The sequence below is a fragment of the Oculina patagonica genome, chromosome 9, assembly GCF_052425735.1.
Source record: "Oculina patagonica isolate OP01 chromosome 9, crgOcupat, whole genome shotgun sequence".
Taxonomy (NCBI): domain Eukaryota; kingdom Metazoa; phylum Cnidaria; class Anthozoa; order Scleractinia; family Oculinidae; genus Oculina; species Oculina patagonica.
The window spans coordinates 26,880,241-26,893,179 of NC_135766.1; the positions used below are offsets into that span (position 1 = coordinate 26,880,241).

The following is a 12,939-nucleotide window of genomic DNA, read 5'->3' on the forward strand; positions in this document are numbered from 1 at the left end:
CTGCTATGCACTCTGGTTAGCCTACTATTCACTTCGGTTAGCCTACTATGCACTTTGGTTAGCCTGTTTACGGTTAGCTATCGATATTTGTAAGGGAAACACGATATATAGTTAAAATTTACGAATTCTGGGAGCCGGCTCCCGGTGGCGTAGCGGTATCACACTCGCTCTTCAGGTGGGCGTAAAAAAACAGAAGTGGGCGTAAAAAAAAAAATTGCCCGGAGAGAGGAAACACATCTGAATTTAGTTATTATCACGTGTTAAGAAACAGCCAATGGGAGTGCGCGTTATATACAAAATGCGGCTATATTAAATAATTATGAATTTTGAAGGAAAAGCAGTGCAATGTTAAATGAATAAAAAATATCATTGTAATTTTCGATTTAGGCGATGTAAAGCATTGTTGTTAGCCAGAGTGGGCACAGGAGCGTCTTTGTTGCTCTCAAGTTTAGCCGAGTACTGTGACGTCACTGCAATGTCAGCTTCTTTAGCATCATGGGAAGGCTTTGGACTACCTCCGCGGAAGATAATCAACCCGCCAATCAACAGGATGTGACCAATGAAATACGTTGACCTGGTGACGTAGATTGAGTTAGGTTAAGATATTGGACAGATTCCCATTTTAGGAATAGCGGAACGTTTAACCCACAAATTACTTTGTGCGCTCCCAAAACATCACGTGGTACAAAAACGGATGATATACCCCGTCCGATTTGATATCTGTCCCCGATTTTATAGACGAATAAAGTTACCTTTTTAGATCTAACCCTTTAATCAAATCGGAGTGTTAAAAAAGTACGTTAACAAAATCAACTTGATTTGTTAAGTAAATAAACTCCTTCAGGCGGCTGGTATATTGGAAGATAATGCCGAGACTAAAAGATGATGATTCCGAAAAGTGAACAGTTGGCCAAGAAGCAAAGCTTCCAGGAGAACTGTGAAATATTTCAGCCGATGGCATTATCCTCCAGTAAACCAGCAAGCCAGAAAGGGTTAATTTATTTTATAACCCTCCGATTAATTTCTACAGCGCGCTTTATCGCGGTAAAAAGAAAGAAACCTAGATCAGCCTACAGTGATAATCACGGCATAATTGCGGTTCAAATGAATTGCGGTTTAGTTTTTTGATTTGACTAAAAAGTTAGACCTGAAAAGGCGACTCTGTTCGTTTGTTTTGCACTGCCCTATAAAATCTGACGGCGAGCACAGCGGAAATTAATCGGTCGGTTATGATGGAGGATAATGCCCGAGGATGAAAGTTTGAGGACACCCTTTCAGCCAAGGGCATTATCCTCCAATATACCATGCACCAGCAAGCCAGGAAGGGGTTTATTTACTAATTATACCCAACACAAATTAGTCAACCACCTCACCTGTAGAATATTAACGAGAGATCCAAACGCAGAAATACAAACGGTACAAAGCAATAAGAAGTCAAGACCACGTTACCAACGATCCATTTAAGGAATTTAAACAAGTAGGTCTTGATTGGAGACATGTCACTAAACAAGTGACCGTATGTATGCCTCGCCTGTGAAGAAAAAAAACACCAAATTAATTGCCTTAATTCTTCACTTTTGAACGGGGGGTAGATGTATTAAGAGAGGGTAAGTAATATATCAAACACGAGCGACAGTTTTCATCGGGATATCCAAACTCCGAGGAGAGAGTTGAAAATACGACGCGCAGCGGAGTATTTTTGACAAAATTCGAGCCGATAAAACACTGTCTCGAGTGTTTGATATATCTTCTCAATCAAAACAAAAACTACCAAATGAACGGAGAAATAAAATCCTTAAAATCTATGCTAATTAAGACCGGGTATTCAAACCTCCTTCACGGTTATGATTTTCTTTGTTTTAACTTGATGAATTATTAATGAGTTTGAGAAACGAAATGAACAAACAGAAAGCAGGTTTGAGGTATGAGGGCAACGCTTATACCATGGACAACTCTTCGGATCATGTTCACTGTGAGTACCGTATTTACTCGAATAAGCGCCGCGGCGCTTATTAAATTTTTCGCGTCTCAAGTGCGGCGCTTATTCGAGGGCGGCGCTTATTTGAGGGCGGCGCTTATTTAAAATTTGGACGCCATAAAGAATCTCATCTTTTACAGTTATTGAAAAGAGCGTCTTTTGATTGTCAGTATTTGTCTCTTGCTGAGACAGAAGTGGCGCTAGCTGTCCTGGCAAAGGTTGGCGGCCTTCGCAACATTTACAGAACTACGTATTGTTAGAGTGTTGAATAGAAAAACTAATGGGAGAGCGAAACAACAATCACTCATAACTGCAAAACATCGCTTTTGATGCAAAGAAATGTTCAAGCTTGTCTTAGAGTTGCTTTGTAGTGCCGTTTTAAGTTAAACGAAATTCTTCAAATAAGCGCCGCATCGAGACTGCGGCGCTTATTCGGGGGCGGCGCTTATTCGAGTAAATACGGTAGTCTCGTCCGATATATCCGTCGACTATCGGCCGATCTATCGACCGACACCTCAGACGAGACTAGTAGACACGCACCAACTTTTCTTCATATAGAGCAGCTTTCAATTGAGTGTCGTCAAACCAAAAGCAAAGAAATTACTCTGGTCAATCACAAAGGACATAGACAATCCAGCGAACCAATCAAAACGCGATGAAAATACATGTAGCTGGCACGAAGCGCGGGAAAACGTGCACGAGCGAGAGAAGATTGGTTTTGTGTTTAGTTATGATTGGCTAAGAAAGTGGCGCGAGATTTTTAAACCAATCACTAAGCGTAGTAATGCAAAATCAAAGCAAACGCAAACTACCGTTTCGACACTCCAGTGAAAATCGCTCTATTAAAACTGACCCCCAGTAGGGAGGAAACTTACTTTTCTTGTCACTGTCATAAGTAGCAGAGAAGATGATGCCACTAGAAAATATCCAGGATAAATGCCATGCCAAACAACTGACGTAGCGAATGTAAAAAACGTCCTTTGATAAGGAACTCGCTCGTAAATAGTCCTAATAGAAAAAAGGCGACAAGATAAGAAACAAAGGCTAGGCCTATCGGCCGGCAGTGTTAGTAAACTGCGGAAAATTTACTCCAAGGGGGAAGGTGCAGGGGGGTGCGCACCTCAACCCCCCCCCCCCCCCACGCCGAGATGACCTGCGGCTTCGAATTTGCTGTTACAAAAATTGTTTACGTCACCAGTCAGTTACGCCATTCCCTGGTGGTGCACCCCCTCCTAAAAAAATCCTAGATCCGCCCCTGTAAAAGTTGCTAAAAAGTTGCTCAAAATTAAAAAACCGTTGCTTCCAAAATCTGCGTCGTTGTAAATGAAAACTTGAATATAAAACACGCGTGTTGTTCCCATTTAGATAAGATGTTAATTTTCTAAAATGAATAGTAATATGTACAGTCATAAGAGAGGGACCTAAGCTAACCTTTTTAGCCAAAGATTGGTTTGTATGTTCCAGTTGTTAATCATTTGCCTGATGTCTGCTGCTTTCTGTCAAAAGTAAAAAACAAACAAGTAAAGGATGATTTCCAGTCCATATTATGAGAACGTTGCCTCTGCATAATGCTCAGTTGGTAGAGAACTGTATAAGCATAGGACAGCTCATGGCTTCGAATCCCCATCGTTAATTCATGTATTAAAAATGAATAATGTTCAGTTTTTAGAGCAGTTTTCAATTGAGTGTCGTAAAACCAAAACCAAAGTAATTACTCTGGCCAATCACAAAGGACGTAGACAATCCAGTGAACCAATCAAAACACGAAGCAAATACATGTAGCCGGCACGAAGCGCGGGAAAACGTGCGCGAGCTAGTCACGATTGGTTTTGGTTTTACTCCTGATTGGCTGAGAAAGTGGCGCGAGATTTTTAAGCCAATCACTAAGCGTAGTAATGCAAAACCAAAGCAAATGCAATTTACTTTCGACACTCAAGTGAAAACCGCTCTAATGGGGCTTTGTCACGAATTTTAACAGAATTTTGAACAGCTAAAATTTATATTTGTGTCGCAGGAAACCTAAAATTAATGGTCCATTTTTTATTAGCAATTGCTATATTTGAGCACTGAAATAGTTCACAAGCGTCTTTGGCTGCGGATGGCTAGGATGGAAATGGATTACAACTTGAAAAATTGAGGCTAAACTTTTCAAGTTGTTTCCGCGCGTCTTCACTGAAGAAATCGATATTTAATAGCTGTAGTTTAATTTCTATCTGCAAATTAAGCTTATATCTTCTTTTAATTTAGATGTTCAAAGATATTGTGTTTTATGGGTTAGGTTGTCTTCCACTAATTTCAGAACAGTTTAGAGGCAAGGATTTGACAAATCTCCGGACATAGCCCTTTGGGGGGAGTTGAAAAACTGTAAAAGGGTAGACTGTTCACAGTCCCCTATTTTTCCGTGAAGTCGTAGAAATGGATCGTTCAGTCCGACGGGCCGCCATCTTGGTTTACGAACGCGAGCAAAAAATGGGGAGAGTGCAAAAAACCCCGTGGGTGCTATGAGCATCTGGCCCAGCCACCCACGGGGTTTTTGCACTCTCCCCAGTTTTCGCTTGCGTTCGTAAACCACGATGGCGGCCCGTCGGACTGAAGACACTGAACGATCGATCTCTACGACTTCACGAAAATATAGGGGACTGTGAACAGTCTAGTAAAAGGGGTACCATTTTCTTTCGAAGGTATATGAAAGGGTAACTTCTTTTGTTAAAAATATGAAAGAGTGAGGTTAAGGGTTTGGCCCTCGGGACAGAGACTCCCCGTAAACCGCCGCCGGTGGGGGCGCGGGGATAAAATGTTTAGAGTACCCCCTTCCCCCCGGGAAGTAATGACAGCTATTTTGACGCTAGTTTATCAGGGCTATAACTCTCGCAGCGAAAGGAGAGAAATTTTAACCAAGCTATGCTGACCTCTATTTCCAGCCCATTGATATTAGTTAATCGGTTCCAGAGCTCTCTCCCGCTTGAATCGTAGCCGTAGAATCCTAAGCCACATGCGTTGTTAACTGCGTCCGCTGTAAAGAGATAATGCGGATGTTGAAATTAAGGAGCTATTCCCTCACCATTCACTATTCATAGCTTTTTGATGCATTAATTAATTAATTAATTAATTAATTAATTAATAATAATAATCAATTGTAAAATTTATTAACTATTCATGAAGGTGCAAACCAATCCCAGCACAGTATTCAGATCACATGTACACAACTGTAAACCCCAATACAAATCCAACAATAGAATTAACTTTTGATACAAACTCCTGCTCAACTAATTAGTATTCATTAACTTTTGATACAGATCACCGAATCGCATAACATACTTTTTGTTTTCATTTCACAAGTAGAATAAAATATTCGCGTCCGATATGTATGGGCGTTAACAATGGCTCGATTATCGGCTCGCCATTGTAAACGCCCATACAGATCTCCCGCTCATATTTTATCTACTACTTAAAGCAAGAAGGTTTTGATGTCACATGAAGGCTTTTGATATGGTACCTAATGTCCAGACAAAATAGAACTTTGTTCGTTGGTTAACCATAGCAAAATGCGCGAATGTTATTCTCCACAACAAAGAATTATTGGCGATGAAGTCAGGATCTGAAAAAAACCCAGAGCGGTTTAATAAATAAGTGCGGTGACTTAAAGCAATAGCTCAGGCAAAGTACTGCTACTACAACTACAACTTAAAATAATAATAATAATAATATATTTTTTATCATCATCATCATCATTATCATCAACATCATCATCATCATCATCGTCGTCGTCATCATCGTCATCATCATCATCAAGTTTTCAGTATTTCAACCCGATCGATGGTAAAGCATCACATGCTTGTGTGGTTGTGTACTAATCTTGACGTCATATAATTTGTACTTAGAGTTATTCGTCAACATTACAGGGGTTCTTGTTATTACCTGCATTCAGATGAAAAGGAAATAGTTTTGCCATAATGGAGAAGACGACCATATAAAGGACGCTTGTAGCAAGCTTGGTTAGAACAGCGTTCTGATAACAAAATAGATTTGAGAAGCTATAAAATAATAATAAGATAATAAACAGCATAAGGTGACTTAAAATCATTTTAAACTTACCGTAGGAGAAGGTTCCTTTCTAGTTTTCTAATTTTAAAAGAAATCAAAAGGAGAAAAGGAAAAAACATAAGACAACTTTTTTGAGACATGTTTCGGCGTCTCTTATGCCATTTTCCATAATGGATAGTGACTTTACTTAGCTAGCAAATGTCTACTTTAATTGAGGTAATTAAACTTTTGAGCTGAAAGTTTTCAGTTAAAGACATAAGCCGCTGACCTTATCCGTAGCACGTACGATGTCGCGTCCTTCTATAAAGTCCATGTAATCTCTAAATGTGCATACTGGACCTGCTAACAGCATGCTGAAGTGAAACATATAGCCAAAGTATTCCAGAAGTGAAGGTACACGCCTGTCGAACAACAAGTGAAACTGAGTTCTTCCTAAATCTATGTACATGTTAACATCTTTCCTTCTCAAGATATCAGTGTATTTTCCTGCTGACATTAATTTGCCGCCAAAATTCACTGAATTGGAGATTTTTTTGTAACGAGTTGCCCTACAGTGCCATTCTGACGAGACATTTTTCGAAACTTGCTCTACGAAAATCCTGTTGCTCTTTCTGTGGAAAACAGTCAACAAAACTAAATGCCCCGTGCACTGACTCTACTGCGTTTTCGTTTAAAAATGAACACATTTATGCGTTTTCGCGCGCCTTCCGTCCGCACGAATCCAGCGTTTTCAGCCACCAAAAATGGGGCGATCCGAAAACGCTTTCAACGTACAGTGGATACCTTCTAAAACGCCGTTTGTCTGCTGTAGTGTGGACAGTGAAAACAATGCTTTTCAAGTGTAACAGCTCGCTTACCTATCATTTTCAGTGTTTGGTGTGGACAGTACCTAAGACCGATTCGATGGTCGGCAAACGTTGAATAAGTTTTTTAATACGAAGACTTCGTAACAGATAAGTGTGGACAGGGCCTAAAACAAAATGAACTCACTTGATGCTTTGTTCTTTTTGATCCTTAGTAAGTTCTTGTTCTTTTCTTCCAAGTCCTGCGAAAAAGATGCAAGAAACAGACAGGAGATGTAGCGCTAAAATAGACAGTAGCTGCTAATAAGGGACGGGGAAGATCACGTTATTGGCGATAAACACCGTATCCTGTTACCCGTTTATAGTCCTTTCTTAATATATTATTGTTATTGTGGGGATTACTAGTAATACTGCTCCAGTCCCTGAAATCTCTCTTCCGCGGGCGCGGAAGAGAGATTTCCGGAGGGACTGGACTATATTAATACCTTATCAGATAAGTTTAGTTAGAAAAGATTTGTCTTACCGTCGTGTAAGCTGAACGCCACATAGGTTACTTTCACGGTGATGAGCATCAGTTGCCTAAGAGAAACAAAGAAAGAATATTCTTCAATCATAAATGGAAGAAAACTAAGACAATTTTACCAGTGGTTTCGTAAGTCTTCGAAATTCCAGAGAACAAAAAAAAATACTGTCAAGCCAATCTAGAGGAGAACCGTACAAACATTATAACACTGAATCACGTCATTTCAAAATCCCACCTCGCACTGAACTGCAACAAGGCGCTTCCATAGTTAAAACAGGACGCGGTATGTTTTGGACCAGGGTTTTGTGCTGGTCTTATCTTATCTTATCTTAATTTAGACTTGACATTGCTCGTATAAGTGGGTAACTGACTTGTTCGCGTCTCACGAATACGCAAATTAAACTGGCGGTAAAAATGGTACAAAATACCGTTCGCGACTAAAACAAAGCGCGTGTGTAAAGTCCGCTTCCCCTGGATTTTATTCACCCAGTCAAACATAGCCTGCGTAGCTGGCGGTATTGTTGGGTTTTAGGCCGCTTGCTTGTGAGCGCTTTAAAACCCGACAATACCACCAGCTACGCAGGTTAAGTCAAACACTGGGGGAGGCAAGCGTGGCCGAGTGGTTTAGGGCGCTGGTGTTGTAATCCGGAGGTCACCGGTTCGAGGCCTGCCCTTGCCACTAGCTGGATTTGTTTCTCGGTTGTCCCGAGTTCAAATCCTCGACCACGCTTTGTCAGGGTCTCAAAGGGGGGGTCCCTGGAGCCCTGGAGCCCTGAAATTTCTGCTTTGGAGCCCGGAGCCCGATCATTGTATTGACTGGAGCCCTGATCCTTTTTTGGTTGTGGAAACCGGCGCCCAAAGAAATTTTTTGTGGATCCCAGAGCCCAGCATTTTGAAATTTGATCATTCGCGATCCCAGACTGCATTTTTTCTTGTTTTATGACTGCATTTTGTTTGTTTGTAAATGAGCCATTCGTCCTGCGTATTACACAAGAAGATTCCCCCATTTGGAAACTGCAGTCCTTCGTGTGTCTATGAATTGCGATCGTAGTACTAAATGTCATTATGCCAAAACTTGAAGCCACCTCTTGGAAACCATGATTTAAGGTCAGATACCTATTGAATTCCGCGATTGATGTAGCCGTTCGCTCACGTTTTAACATCACACTCCAACAATGGCAGGCCTTGTCTGCCCCCAGTTTATATAAACAGACGGTTGCATCAAGTAGATCAGCTTCTTTTAACCCGCTTGATGCACTCATCTCAGATTTAAAGAAACAACAGCAAAGCGAACTTCATCTTAGCTTTGACCAAAGATCAACGCCACATGAAAGATGTCAAGATGATACGTGGAATTTTCGGTCACATACAGTAGAGCATAGAAATCTGATCCGCTCCATGGCCTTACTGATATTCAAGTTCAGTAAATGTTTTAATTTGCGGACTCGATTTTGCGTTGCAAAATAATTTTTAGTGCATGCATAGTGGAGCCCGGAGCCCGAAAGCAGATGACATGGAGCCCTGGAGCCCTGACATTTTCCTCTTGGAGCCCTGGAGCCCTGCATTTTTTAGCCCGGAGCCCTGGAGCCCTAAACCCCTTTGAGACCCTGCTTTGTATATAGCCAACTGGTCTGCCTCCTGCCAGTTGGGATTTTTAACCTTGTTATGTTCATTTATAAATTATTTGTTTCCTCTGTTTCAGTGGCATGCCTGTAAACTAGCTATCTCGTTGAGATATGAAGCTAAGTGCATGACCACTATAAATACATATATATATATATATTTTTTTTTTTACCGGCCCGGTTTCTCGAACTCTCGATTTTTGGGGCCAACTTTAACATCGTTTCCCTTGCAGGATCGAGAAATCGGGTCTCTACTAGCTAAATTCGCGTCTTATTTTTCTCGTTTAAATAGCCCTATTGACATTATCACTCGACTTAAGGAAGAAAGAAAATTTACCAATAAACAAGTTTTTGTATCTCACCCAGTGTAATCAACTTTGTTATCTCCATATTCCACGATCATTCTGATAACTTGTGCCGCTAACAAACAGCAAAAAGACACCACAAACACAACCCTGGACAAAGAAAGTACATTCATAATTTTATATCCTTCTTCTTTTGTCTGTTTGTTTGTTTACTTGGTTGTTTGTTTGTCTGTGTGTGCGTGTGTGTGTGTGTGTTTGTGTTTGTTTGTTCAGTTGTTTGTTTGAATATTGATGTACTGTAATCATGTTATATCAATCAAAAAAGGAGTAGGCTGGTATTTCTTTTGGCATGGTACATTTTATAGGAGAGTAATTTTCCACCCTTTATCGGTAAAAAGAAAAGTCAAATAACAGAACTGGTATCCACGTACAGTTAAAGCTCTCGAAGCGGACACCCTCGGGACACGAAAAAAGTGTCCGTAACTGGAGCTGGCTGCTTACGAGAATAGTTCTCGTAAGCGGCCACTAGAGGTGTAGGGGAAAGATGGCCGCTTACGGGAGCATACCCAGCTAACAATAACCGGACGTACGTGGATGACGACAAAACAAACACCGAAATATGGTACTGTAATTACTTTAAAATCATTGTGACGAACGGCGATGTGAAGTTGATTGATAAAAACAAAATACAGAGGTTGTTAAAAGGTTTTTCTTTGGGGTGTCCGCTTACGGGAGCTTAAAAACAAAGAAAAAGTCTAACTCGTAGTCTGTGACAGTGTCCGCGGCCGCTTTCGGGAATGTCCGCTTACGAGAATGTAAAAATCTGAAAAATACAGAGTTTGTATGGGAGTTAAAACGGGGTTTCAAACAAGGCGGCCGTAAGTAGAGCTGTCCGCTTACGAGAGTGTCCGTTAAGAGAACTTCGACTGTAGCTGAAAATACGTACTTGTGAACTTGTTTGGGATTTACACTCCATGTTAGCCCATAACAAAGTGTACACACGACGATCAATCTTATCAGCTCACTAAAAAGAAAAGATTTGAAAGGTTATGGTGCAACTTTTTATAGAAACTTAAATAAGCTCTGCAAGAAGGACACATTGTTTAGGGATCCAGATCACGTATTGCAACTCGAAACTTGTAAATCAAAAACCGCAAATTCCACGTTTTACATTCCTCGCACTTTCTCAGGATGTGTTATTGGAAATTGGAATCAGCCGTTTTAGGGTAGCTGGGTTGGTTTGGCTCTAAGTGTTCTGTTCGGAAAAAACCCGTTTTCGGTTGGCGTGGAAGTATCAGTTTCGGCTAAACGGTTAACCAATATTCCTATTAACCAGGCCCGGGGGGGGCGCACGGAAATCACATCCAGTGGAAGCGACCGGAGTGGAGACCACGGAAGGAACCGGCGGAAGCGCACCCCGAACAACTGGGCCCAGGAACAGTTTTTCACAATAGAACGCGGAAAAAACTCAACCAATCCAACCAACCGACAACGCTCGATCCCAAACACAGGTCGGAGGGTTATCGATCAACGGTCTCAGACGAAAACGGTTGGAAAAGTGTGCTAACCTGCTTGGCAGGCGTCGAGGAGCAGGAGGGAGGTAACCCGGGGGGGGGGGGAGTACTCAACAAAGTTTTGTACGGGGAGGCTCCGCCCCGAGCTCCTACCCCTTACCCTTTTATAAACCATTTTGCCAGAAATTGTACCCCTTTCGTATACCTAAACTTGTGAAATCCCTACCCTTTCATATACCTGAAGCCTGAAAAAGGTACCCCTTTCAGGCGTAGCCTCCCCGTATAGGCCATTATAGAGAGTACCCCCCCCCCCCCCGGGGGAGGTAAGGGGGAGGGAAATAGGCAAAGGGGACTGGGGAGCCTTTCCGCGTTATTTTCCCTCCGGCTACTTTTTCGCTCGTACCACGTGACCCGAAACGGGTTGACCGCGACGAAAATAGAGGCCTAGGAACTAGGAAAGGTCCAAGTTGCGTGCGTGGCAAGCGTAAAACGGGGAGGGGACGTTCGCCTCGGAGACGTCACCGAAACGAGTAGTGACGCCAATAATACCGTGAAGGCCCGGGATAAAAGCCTTTCATGAACTAGGCGAACATGAACCTAGTCAACCAAAACCGTTTGTGGTTGAAACAGTTGGTTTCATTGAACACGATTTTAATATCATTGTTACCCTTCTCTACTTGGCAAATAATCACCGCGACGAAGATGTCAAAGATCCGCAAAACAAAAACTCAAGACTTACATACTCTAAAAGTTTTTCACTCTTAACAAGCTAGCCTTGAGCATCAAAACAATTTGTAAACCAATCCGCCAGAAAATTTTCCGTGACAACTGAATCAACACTGGAGTAATTTATGCAACACTGGAGGAGTAATTTATGCAACAAGTGACGCGATAAGTAGAAAAGCTTTCAAGAGATTTTTTGGAATAAAATCCTGCTCATACCTTCCGGAGCAAATCCATCCTAACATGAAGCCCCATACCAATGATACAGACAGACGCACTCTGGAAGAAACATTTTTCGGATGCAAAACGGTGCGATAAACAGCTCCAAGAGGAATGCATAATAACATGCAAAATATGAAGCGAACCTAGAGGAACACAATTATAATAGTCTAGTACAATATCAATCATATCGATTATTGTAGGGAACACAGGGATCGGTCACATCTAAAATCTTTAAGAGAGAAAAAACATTTTATAAAAGTATAACGATATCTTTTTAAATAAAAACATGACAAGAATGTTTCATGAGTAATTGACCGATTTTTGTTATATATATATATTTTTTAGAGTTCACTTCATGCTAATGATTACAAGATATTTAAGATGACCGGCTTTCTCACGGATTGCAGCAAGAAATTCTATGTTTTGCAAATACATAATGCGATTTAGTATAATTCTACTAGAATATTAATGCAAATGCTGCAATGTGATTGGCTGTGCTTACACAGAGCTGATGTGGCTCCCTCTCTAAATATAGAACTTTTACACTATATCAGCCATTAGTGTGCAATGGCTAAAGGTCGCCTATAAAATTGTGGCATTTTTTGGTTTCCCTGACGCCGTCGGTGGAGTTTAGAAATATTCACTTTATGATTCAATTCCTAAGAAGACTAAAGGAAGGATATTCACCACTACACGGGTTATAAACGTCAAAATTGTTGAATGATTTGATGAGCGTGCGTTCACAAGCGTACTGGTGGAAGTTTCAAATTAAGTCCGTGCATGATTTTGCTGAAGCGTGAACTTAATTACTAGTTCATATGCAAAGAAGAATGTTCATATTTAAAGAAGAATGAGTTAGAATTCTACTAAAACAAATGGATCATTGGCTCTCGACTTCTATGAGGTGATAGCTGATGAGGCCTTTCGGCCTTCATACCTGTCACCTCATAGAAATCTCGAGCTCATAATTTACTGAATGATACCGACCTGATCAACAGGTACCTTGGTCAATTTTGATGCCCATAGGACAAATTCTTGTATAAGATAAAACATTTGGCGTTTCAGAGCTCCTCTTTTGTTTTTTTTTAAAGCTGTTTACCCTATTGTCTGAATAGCCTCAGTAGCAGGAGTTGTTGTTTATTTTTGTCTCGTCACGCAATCTGCGAAGGAGGCTATTGTTTGGAGTGACAAAAAGCGCAACCTCG

At 41.1% G+C, this 12,939-nt stretch overlaps 1 protein-coding gene across 1 annotated transcript; it reads right to left on the minus strand.

Annotated features, from left to right (window-relative positions):
* Positions 1-86: 86 nt before the first annotated feature.
* LOC144664701 (membrane-bound glycerophospholipid O-acyltransferase 2-like) lies at positions 87-12,864 on the minus strand. Its single transcript, XM_078525899.1, has 15 exons — positions 12,722-12,864; positions 11,732-11,877; positions 10,222-10,299; positions 9,333-9,425; positions 7,349-7,404; positions 7,013-7,067; positions 6,291-6,423; positions 6,074-6,100; positions 5,897-5,987; positions 5,475-5,576; positions 4,888-4,991; positions 3,410-3,474; positions 2,854-2,986; positions 1,374-1,531; positions 87-574 (listed from the first exon to the last, which is right to left on the minus strand). The coding sequence occupies exons 1-15, from the start codon at positions 12,785-12,787 to the stop codon at positions 367-369; spliced, it is 1,515 nt and encodes a 504-aa protein (XP_078382025.1). The 5' UTR covers positions 12,788-12,864; the 3' UTR covers positions 87-366.
* Positions 12,865-12,939: the final 75 nt, after the last annotated feature.

Coding starts and splice junctions, on each gene's coding strand:
- LOC144664701 (XM_078525899.1), bottom strand. CDS start 12,787: ATGTTTTATCTTATACAAGAATTTGTCCTATGGGCATCAAAATTGACC. Junction 5,577..5,896: donor TCCTTTTCATCTGAATGCAG/GTAATAACAAGA, acceptor GGTTTTTTTCAG/ATCCTGACTTCATCGCCAAT. Junction 3,475..4,887: donor TCAATGGGCTGGAAATAGAG/GTCAGCATAGCT, acceptor TACTTTTGACAG/AAAGCAGCAGACATCAGGCA.